Below are 9581 nucleotides of genomic sequence, written 5' to 3'. Positions count from 1 at the left end.
CGTATCGGTGTAGGTGTCTTTTCGCTGCACGGCCACGACACGTTCACGGTAGGAAAAGGCGCGCGCGGATGTATGGATGTGCCTGTCGCGCGGACGCAATGGGTGCGTGGTTCCGGCAGAACCGTCTAATTAGCCGCAAGCGACCGAGCCTACATTCGGGAGTGGATACGGAAGGAGTATATTCTTGGGGGGTGCAAGGAAAACGCGGCAGCGCGAGACGCTGCCGCGCAGTAGAATTAGACTTAGTGGTGGAACAAACGGATTGGGTTCTCCACGTACACCATGTCGTTCGAGTCGGCGGCCGCGAACACGGCCTTGTCCATGACAGATCCGGAAGGCGCAGCCACGTACTTGACGCCGGACTTGGCGGCTCTGTAGACATTGTCTGGGAATGGGAAGAACGCATCCGAGGACAAGGCGACCTCAGACATCTTGTTCAACCACTCGGTTCTCTCTTCCTCGGTCAAAGGCTCAGGAAGCTCGGAGAACTTGCTCTCGTACTCGGTCTTCTCAGGCTCGGACTTAGGAATCTGGCCCGACACGTACAAGTCGATGGCGTTGGACTTCTCAGGTCTCTTGACGCCCTTGGCCCACTTGAAGCCCAACACTCTAGGGTGCTGTCTCAACCACCAGTTGTCGGCCTTGTCGCCAGCCAATCTGGTGCAGTGGATTCTGGACTGCTGGCCAGCGCCTAAGCCGATGACCATACCGTTCTTGGCGTAGCACACGGAGTTGGACTGCGTGTACTTCAAGGCGATGGTGGCAACGGTCAAGTCAACGATACTTTGCTCGGTCAAGGACTTGTTCTTGGACACGATTTCCTTGAACGAGGAGCCCTTGATGATGGCGTCGTTTCTCTTCTGCTGCAAGGTGATGCCGTAGACCTGTCTGGACTCGAGGTTGTCGGGGGTGAAGTTGGGGTCGATCTTCAAGATGCAGTACTTGCCGCCCTTCTTCTTCTTCAAGATCTCCAAGGCCTCCTTGGAGTAGCCAGGGGCAATGACACCGTCGGAAACCTCCTTGGAGATAATCTGTGCGGTTGGGAGATCGACAATGTTGGACAAAGCGATCCAGTCACCGAAGGAGGACATTCTGTCAGCGCCTCTGGCTCTGGCGTACGCGTTGGCCAATGGCGACAAGTTCTCAATGTCCTCGACGAAGTAGATCTTCTTCTCGACGTCCGACAAGGGCAAGCCAACGGCGACACCGGCAGGCGAGACGTGCTTGAAGGAAGCAGCCGCAGGCAAGTTCAACGAGGCGGACAACTCCTTGACCAACGGCCACGAGTTCAAGGCGTCCAACAAGTTGATGTAGCCCGGGGAGCCGCCCAAAACCTTGAAGGGCAACTCGCCTTGGGACACGTAGGCCTGGGCTGGCTTCTGGTGGGGGTTGGCGCCGTATCTCAAAGGCATCTGGGAGATGTTCTCGGCGTACTGCTTTCTGAAGAAGTCGGAAATGGCAACGTCGTAGTCGGCGGTATGCTCGAAGGCCTTCAAGGCCAATCTGTTTCTGGTGTCCTTGGAGATCTCGCCGGCCTTCAACTCCTGCAAGAACACCGAGTAGTCTTGTGGGTCGGACAAGATGGTGACTCTGGCGTGGTTCTTGGCCGCGGCTCTCAACAAAGTCACGCCGCCAATGTCGACCTCCTCGACCGCCTCCTCAATGGTCACGGCGGCCTTGGACACGGTCTCCTTGAAGGGGTACAAGTTGCACACCACGAAGTCAACCTTGTCGATGCCCTGCGCGGACAAGTCGGCCTCGTCGGTCTCGATGTTTCTGGCCAAGATACCGCCGTGCACCGCGGGGTGCAAGGTCTTGACTCTGCCGCCCAACATCTCAGGGGCGTGGGTGATCAGCGACACATCCTCAACGGGAAACCCGGCTTCCCTGACCATCTTGGCGGTACCGCCGGAGGCCAAGATTCTGACGTTGGCGTTGGCCAAGCCCTTGGCCAAGTCGAGCAAGCCCGTCTTGTTGTACACGGACAAAATAGCGGTTTTTGTGTGGGGCATGATGGATGTAGATATTCTGGTGTTGTCTGGACTAGATAAGGCGCAGCAGGTGGTGCAAACGGTGGTTCTCTTCTCCGGTACGGGGGCGGGGGACAAAAGCTAGCGGGCAGCGATTGGAGGGATGCAAAAGACAACTGGTGGTGAAGATGAGTTCACGGGTTCAGGAGGAAGATAGTCACTGGCAGGCGCACGCAATCTGAGAGGGATCTGGGGTCTTAAACGTTGCGGAATTTTCTGGGTGAATTTTCCACAGATTGAAATTAGAGGCACGGGTGTGCACTCCTAATTCGCGGGAGTCAGAAAGCCCGCTCCGCGCAAACGGTGACTCGGGTACCAGGCCGGCGGACCAGTGGAGGGCGGCTTGTCGGATTTTGGTGGGGCTGCCGTCAAAACGGGGGATGCCGGTGGCGGCGCAAGTGTGACAAAAAAAGCAACTCGACCGGTGTCGCTCGTATTTTTGGGGTTTCGTGGCACATCTGGTGGGGGGCTCCAGGCATAATATCACCAAGCCTGTGCCGGACCTTGGATCTGGGTCGAGCCACTCAGTCCTCACCGGGCGAAAAATTAGGCCGCCGCACTGCACACAGCGGGGCTCGACCACCCCAGCAGACTGGGAATGACTCTTCTCGGCAGAAAATTAAAGGGCCCGATTCGATGCGTTCAGAATCCGCGTGAAATCGGCCCGTCGTCGATTCATGCCCCGGGCCCGTGTCTTGGGTACTACAAAGTTATGAGCGTGGGGGCAATGGGTGCTAGGACCGGTCGCACAGGCGAGCCTAGGCAACACACCTGAGGCTTCGGCGGATGCACATGTGTTCTACAGCCAACGTGGTAAAGCGTCATTTATTAAGCCTACTACTTCAAAATCACCAGAAAAGCCTAAGAAACAAAAACATCCAGCTAAGCACGGCTGCGCGCTTACTTTCTGTATCTCCACAAGGACAAGGTGTTGTGCTTCTTCCAAGTGTGGCGACGGCCGGCCTTGGTGTTGTTGTACAAGTGACCCTTGTTGATACCTCTGGATTGCTTACCGGCAGAAGTAAGACCTCTGGCCTCTCTACGCTTGTGCACTGGGTTGACGATCCAGTTGTATCTGGCGTCTCTTCTGATGGCGTTGTGCGATGGGTCGACCAAGATGACCTCAAAGTACTTGTAGGTGGAGTCGGAGTTGACCCAGTAAGAGTTCAACACTCTCAAGTTGGCAGCTCTTCTGCCAACTCTCTCCTCGGCAGTGACTCTCAAGGACTTTTGGTACTTCAATTGAGTAACACCCTGGTTGGTTGGCTTACCGTAAGTGGCACCCTTTGGCACAGGTCTCTTTCTGCCACCTCTTCTGACTCTAATTCTGAAGATGACGAAACCTTGCTTGGCCTTGTAACCCAATCTTCTGGCCTTGTCTGGTCTGGAAGGTCTAGAAGCTCTGTGGATGACGTTTCTCTGTCTGTACTCCCAACATCTAACTCTCAACAAGAATCTGGAGACATCAGATTGCTTCTTTCTTTGCAACTCTTCCAAGTATTTGTAGGCACCCATTTTGTTTGTGTGTTACTGAGGAGTAGAAGGAAGTGAAAGTTTTGCGCCGTTTTTTTTTCCAGGATGCCCTCGCGCACGTTCTATGTGCAGTATCATCTTCGGGTCGTGCTTAGGGCATCAGCCCTGGGACCAGATGCGCGCACGTGATACGTGTACATTTCCGACCTTGCTGCTGATGTCGGGGTCCGTGGACGCCAGGAGAATGAAATCTTAAATTCAGTCTGGAATCTGCTTGGAATATGCGGCACCTCGTGCCTTCGAGATGGATTCTGTGGCTGGACTCAATATCATACTCGTGTCAGAAGTCTGCAGCAAAGCACACCGCGCTTTCGCAGCCATGAATCTTGCATTTCTCCGTAGGAACTCTATAATTAATACGACCATCCAATTCACTTCTGCGGCTGAATCAAATATTGGTCGACTAAGACTTACGCTTCATAAACAGCTGTCTGACATCAGGGCTCACACATGGCAGGGCTTGATATGGCCTGCTGAAGTAGTCTTGTAACAATCCCACCAAACATGCTGTTTCTGCTCGACTCACCGCAAATACCCATCGAGACAGACCAAGTACACACAGTTCGCAACATGGCTTTATCTCTTTTGAAACGAAAACCATAAATACTATTTGACTCACGCTTATTTGTCTGGTCCAATCACAGGATGTACAATTTTTTTCACTACTCTCACTTGATTGTTTAAGTCGGTAGACGGGACTTGATGTTACAAAACTCATGTTTGTAGGGCGTCTGTATAGTGTCTTCCAGCAAAGCATATGTTTGGGAAGTCTCATTACCACCGCCTTCAGCTGAAGCCTTCTAAAAGTCTATGCATGAAATTAAACGCTAAAAAATTAACTTAGCAGTTCTTTTTAAGCACGAGAACGGGCGACGACTCGAGGTGTCAAAAATATAGCAAATGTGCCTCCAAGGTGGTGTATATCATGCGTGTCTTCAACCAGAAAATAATATTATAGGCAAGTCGCGTACATCCTCCTTTATTTTCGAAAAAAAGACACCCACCAATTTTTTGGATCACTTGTTAGTTTTTTGGGTTGGCGTAAGATCGGCGAGCATTGCATTTGGTTTAGAGTTGCACGACAGTCTTATATCTGGTAATCCTACACAAATGCAATAAAAATTCATTTCGTCAATATATTAAGGCTGAATCAAAATAGGACCAGACTAAGCACTATGCCTTTGTTTCCAGTGCCATTGATAATGAGTCTTTTGAATATCGGTTTAGGGAGGCTTTGAATCGTTGGACTCATTGCTCTATATTACAAACTCTGTGCTTTAAATACTTGTAAAATTTTAGGGCCTCAAGCACAAAATTGTGTGAGTTGAAAAATTATTGAGCAAGCTCTCCCTGCCTTGTTTCAAAGCAATACATGTTATATTACATTGGAAGGGAAAATGAGGTCACCCAAAGTTGATTTGAGCTTGAACACGAAGGTGGTGTGAGTAAATGAGTCTTGCGTACTTGGAAAAGTCAGACGCCAAAAACACCTCAAGAATCATTGCCTGTAGCAATCAACGAACGCAAGATGTGAAAGTCGTGTTGCAGCATGACTTTTGATACGAATAATCTATTGTAACTTGAGAAAGCTGACATAAAGCAGTCCTATTGACTGTTTAATATTTTACATATGTATAGCTGCAATCGTCTGTTCGTATCTCAGAATGCACCAATTCATTTAGAGATATCAAGTAAATAACAACACTTAAGCTATGGAATCCAAGTTTGTAAAGGAGTATAAATATCACAGCAGTTACATGAGTTATGAGATCTTTTTGACGAAATTCATCAAATTGCTTTGCAACGTTGAATGGCAAGATTTGATTTCGGCAGGGAGAAATCAATATCATCGTCTGATCCATACTGTCTAACCAGATGTATATGAGTTCCATCTCCTTTCTACTCAAGCCGAAAGATGTACAAGATATCCATGCCCAAAGACTCTCAGATTCTAAGGCTAATATATCTTGTTTTAAGGAGCCTTTCCTCTAACTTGCTACTTCGGCTGAGAGTGCGCAACCACAAGAGGTATCGATTTGGACGGAAATGAAAATTTATATGTTGATGTCAAGCAATGGTGCGAATATTGTTCTACTGATATTAGCAGAAATAACGTCAGTATAATGAGCATGTTCCATTTGAGAAGCTACGAATATTTAGTTTTGAGACAGCGCAACATCGAGGAGCTCCCTTCCACCAACAATCATGACTTGAGGCTCAGAAGATTCCTGGGGAGGGGTCTGAATCAACGAGACTGCAGCAGAAGCGACCTCCGACGCCTTTATCGGGTAAAAAATGTTTCTTCCCAAAAATGTACCATGAATGTGTTTGAACACAGCTGAGCTGAGATCGTTACCAAAACCTTTTGATGCTTCTCTTTGACCAATTAAAGGGCCTGGACGTAAGATGATAGTTCTGGGAAACTTCAATGCGATGATATCGTCCTCAAGGCGGCCCTTTGTCTTGAAGTAAAGAAACGGAGACAGAGCAGAAGCACCAACAGAAGAAACAATGATAAAAGTATTGACACCAGCGTCTTTGGAAGCTTGTGCTATCTTCAAATTTATGCCATGGTCAATATCCACAAACGCCTTTGCTGAGCCTGCTGCACCACGCGTGGTGGCCAAACCAGAGAAGACTATTGATGGTTTTTCATCGTTAATGATATTGACATACTTGTCTGTGTCTTCCTCGACAATTTCCTTGATCTTTTGGCTGGTGGAATTGATGGGCCGTCTCGTAATTGATGTAATGGCTGAGAAACAGCTAGACTTTTCAGCGGTTTCCAAGAACGCCTTACCACACAAGCCGGTGGTTCCAAATATCATACATGACATTGTTCAAGTGTATTTAATTTTTGAGCAGAATACGAAGCAAGTTGTGATAAATCTCTTAATTATTTGGTCTACAATCTCCGTAGCAAGGGAGAAGTGAGGCAACTGCTTGAGTACAAGTCTCTCATTATATGCACACTATATGGTGCAGTTGTATGGTAGGAGATAGTCCACTAGTTCTTGGGCAAAACGCGGCTGAAAATGAGGCGGATTCATCCAAAATTTCTCTCTTCAATGTTACATCTAATTGCACATGAAAAGATGGGTTGTGGTCTGACAGGCGTATATACGTATCAAGTAAGCTCTTTGCCAACGCGCAAATTAGCGACCGGAGCCGGTGACATCTATTCTCAATATAAAGATGGGACTATTAAATGCCAGCTCTCAAATGTCTGCTCCATGATTTCAGATCCTTTTTGAAAAGTTCTTTTTATTTGAGGATACACATGGTACTCTTAATACTCTTGAACAAGCAGTTGCCTGAAATATATTTATACATTTGGATTTTTTTCCCACAAAAAATATCATATTATAGGGCGCAGGCAGTGGGAGCTCTTCTCTTGATCCTGCAACTGACCGGCCGTATCCCTTGTTTCGAAAAGCGCGCTGCGCAAAGCGTAGGCAATTTTTATGTGGAGTCTGAATCGAAAGGTCGTCTTGCATGAAGATTGATTGTGTGTCAAATTGGAAAGCTCGATCTATGCATGATGATATCAAACCAGACGTGATGCTATAGACTTTGAAATATAGCGTGTCTTCGATGTCTCATCCATAACCCATTCTCGGAGTCAGAGAAAACGACCAAATTTCGTGATCTATTTTGATCCGTATCAGTACTGCAACAAATACAGCCGTAGACAGCTCAATTTGGCTCCTGAACACGATGCCCGGAAGGAGATGATCATACAGATCAGGTTTTTGATTTCAACACGAGCTTTGGTAACTTCATCAACATGGTGGCGCTCCTTTTTTGTATCCTCGAATTTATTTGATCTACTCTCCAAATGAGGAGGCGTGCTCGTATAGGTCTGTAATGGCCATTGGCCCCTATTCTATTAAGACACCCGATTATGTATTCACTCACAACTATATGCCCAACTATGCTGATCCGGAACCTTGCAAAGTGGACTCATGGTCTCCATCAGCCAGGCCAGAGTTCGATAGGATAGAAGGTGACATATGGTTGTCAACAAACTTTTCATCATACTTCTCGGGATGACGTATTCTATAATGTTTCACCGCAGAAGGAAAGAGATCCATTGACCAGAAAACAAGCAAAACCCCGTACCAGAAAGAAATGGTCCACTCAAACACAGCCGACAATGTGTCATTACCTTCTTTCATTAAAACACCGAAAGCGATAGCAAAAGCAACGGCAGCTATAAGCCACACAAGCTTGGCGAAGAAGGAAACCATGTAGAGGTTCAGCCACTTATGCTTGCCAAAAATGACACGCTCATGATTTGGATGTAACCTTTGTGGGAAGTTGCCAAAGATGAAGGAATTCAAGAAATTGAAGAAACACGCCCAGAAAACGAAGAAAATGAAAACACCTACCATAGCCATGTGGACACTATGATATGTGTCGGTCTTGAATATCGCCACCATCAAGATTCCCAATTCTCCGATCACGGCCAGAATGATACTGATGATGGCGAAAATAGGTTGCTTGGAAGAAACATAAGGCTGTAGTTTATGTGCTCTGCGCAAAACGTACTCCATCACCAATGTTCCAACGAAAAAGATTAATTGAAACCCAGTGCACGCTATGAATAAAGGATTGAGGTTTGTAGCCCCAATATCACTGATGTATACGAGACTTTGAGTATCACCATTCATGAAGGCATATATTGGTCTTCCTTGTGCACCCCAGTATGCCAACATAGCTATGAGCATGCCCCACCAAACTACGAGAGCGATGAGCGGGATGCAATAATAGTGGATCTTCTTGAATCTTAGTAGTCTGGCAGTCATTTTGAGGCTTTGAATAAATAGGTCAGCGGTGTGTTGTTTACCCTCTTAATTTGACTGGTAATCAACAGAAAAGTCGTGGTTAGACCTGAGGAAGAAGGCAGGCCAGGGGTTTTGTTACCATATATCAATAGCTGGCGGCAAGTTTACCTCGTCGAGGAATGTCATATGACGGCATATGGCGCATGAGGTCATACGAGTAAAGGCGCAGCAAGAAGGCAGTGCGCTGAAAGATTACTAAAGCTACAAAGACATGTCAGGATAAAGGCAAAACCAAGTGCAAACGATACTTGAATTATAAATACAGCTTCATAAACTCTCCAGAAGTATGTTGCTGGTCTCAATGTATTATATGAGCAGTAGGATCAACCATTATATATGGCCGCTGCTTTGATTTTTTTTTGCTGCGGTTTGCCTATTGCCGCGCTACGTCCGAGGCTGTCTCGATCCATAGCCCAAAAGACCTGCGCAAGCCGCCTAATAATGACCCATAAAAACCAATGAAGTCCAATATTGACCAATAATGAACAGCAATGAACAATGATGAACAATAATGAAAAACAATGAACAATAATGTATAACAATCAACAATAATGAACAACAACAGGCAATAGCTGCACACACTTTGTGGAGTTGTTTGAACCCAAATTCGATTTGAACTCTGGCTGGAGTGTCTATACATGAAGCGCGAAACCATCATTTCATGCACAGCTTTTGGAGGGAAAATGCTGACAGGGAGTACCGAAGCTGACAAGTAGTTCCTTATTCTGACCACGCCGATATGACAAGAAGTTCACGCAAGTTTTTCTGATAGACAAGTACGCGGGTAGTCTCTCTGCCTAAGTGCTTGGAATTGGCTAGGCTACCATGCAACTGAGTGGCTTCTATGGGTTTTCGCCTTAACTGGTACTTGAACTCGGAGTAGGCAACGACAACGCGTTTGCAAATTTCACAGCTGCCCTATCCACCTCCATTTAAGCACATTCGGTTTTGTCATGCACGTAGCTATGTTTCTCAGTGGCTCTAGGATCACCTACTAAAAAATCTTCTGTCTGCTACCAAGAAAACCTTCGGCAAAATTGGAATAAAAAAATACAAGTTAAGCCAGTGAACAACTAAAGGATGGAGGTCAGAAATAAGCGGACAAGACTTTCCAGGGCCCAGGAAACTAGCCCCAGAGCACCGCGCAACTAACCCTTTCGTTATATAAATC

General features: G+C 47.0%; 4 protein-coding genes across 4 annotated transcripts; all 4 read right to left on the bottom strand.

The window, feature by feature from the left end:
- Positions 1-185: 185 nt before the first annotated feature.
- On the bottom strand, positions 186-2414 carry ADE17 (bifunctional phosphoribosylaminoimidazolecarboxamide formyltransferase/IMP cyclohydrolase). The gene has a single exon (XM_018854344.1). The coding sequence runs from the start codon at positions 2010-2012 to the stop codon at positions 243-245; it is 1770 nt and encodes a 589-aa protein (XP_018714923.1). The 5' UTR covers positions 2013-2414; the 3' UTR covers positions 186-242.
- A 516-nt stretch (positions 2415-2930) lies between these two features.
- RPL15A (60S ribosomal protein eL15) lies at positions 2931-3545 on the bottom strand (the record flags this gene model as incomplete). Its single annotated transcript, XM_018853804.1, has 1 exon — positions 2931-3545. The coding sequence occupies one exon, from the start codon at positions 3543-3545 to the stop codon at positions 2931-2933; it is 615 nt and encodes a 204-aa protein (XP_018714922.1).
- Positions 3546-5719: 2174 nt separating this feature from the next.
- Positions 5720-6400, bottom strand: METBIDRAFT_77230 (uncharacterized protein; the record flags this gene model as incomplete). Its single annotated transcript, XM_018858662.1, has 1 exon — positions 5720-6400. One exon carries the CDS (start codon positions 6398-6400, stop codon positions 5720-5722), a length of 681 nt encoding a protein of 226 aa, XP_018714921.1.
- Positions 6401-7495: 1095 nt separating this feature from the next.
- METBIDRAFT_38062 (Frag1/DRAM/Sfk1 family protein) lies at positions 7496-8371 on the bottom strand (the record flags this gene model as incomplete). Its single annotated transcript, XM_018856952.1, has 1 exon — positions 7496-8371. The coding sequence occupies one exon, from the start codon at positions 8369-8371 to the stop codon at positions 7496-7498; it is 876 nt and encodes a 291-aa protein (XP_018714920.1).
- Positions 8372-9581: the final 1210 nt, after the last annotated feature.

This window comes from Metschnikowia bicuspidata (genome assembly GCF_001664035.1).
Source record: "Metschnikowia bicuspidata var. bicuspidata NRRL YB-4993 chromosome Unknown METBIscaffold_1, whole genome shotgun sequence".
NCBI lineage: Eukaryota > Fungi > Ascomycota > Pichiomycetes > Serinales > Metschnikowiaceae > Metschnikowia > Metschnikowia bicuspidata.
The sequence above is the reverse complement of the archived record's forward strand: the minus strand, read 5'-3'. Positions and strand labels throughout refer to the sequence as shown.

What these genes read in the sequence shown, in the direction of transcription:
- ADE17 (XM_018854344.1), bottom strand. Translation starts at nt 2,012, where the DNA reads ATGCCCCACACAAAAACCGCTATTTTGTCCGTGTACAACAAGACGGGC.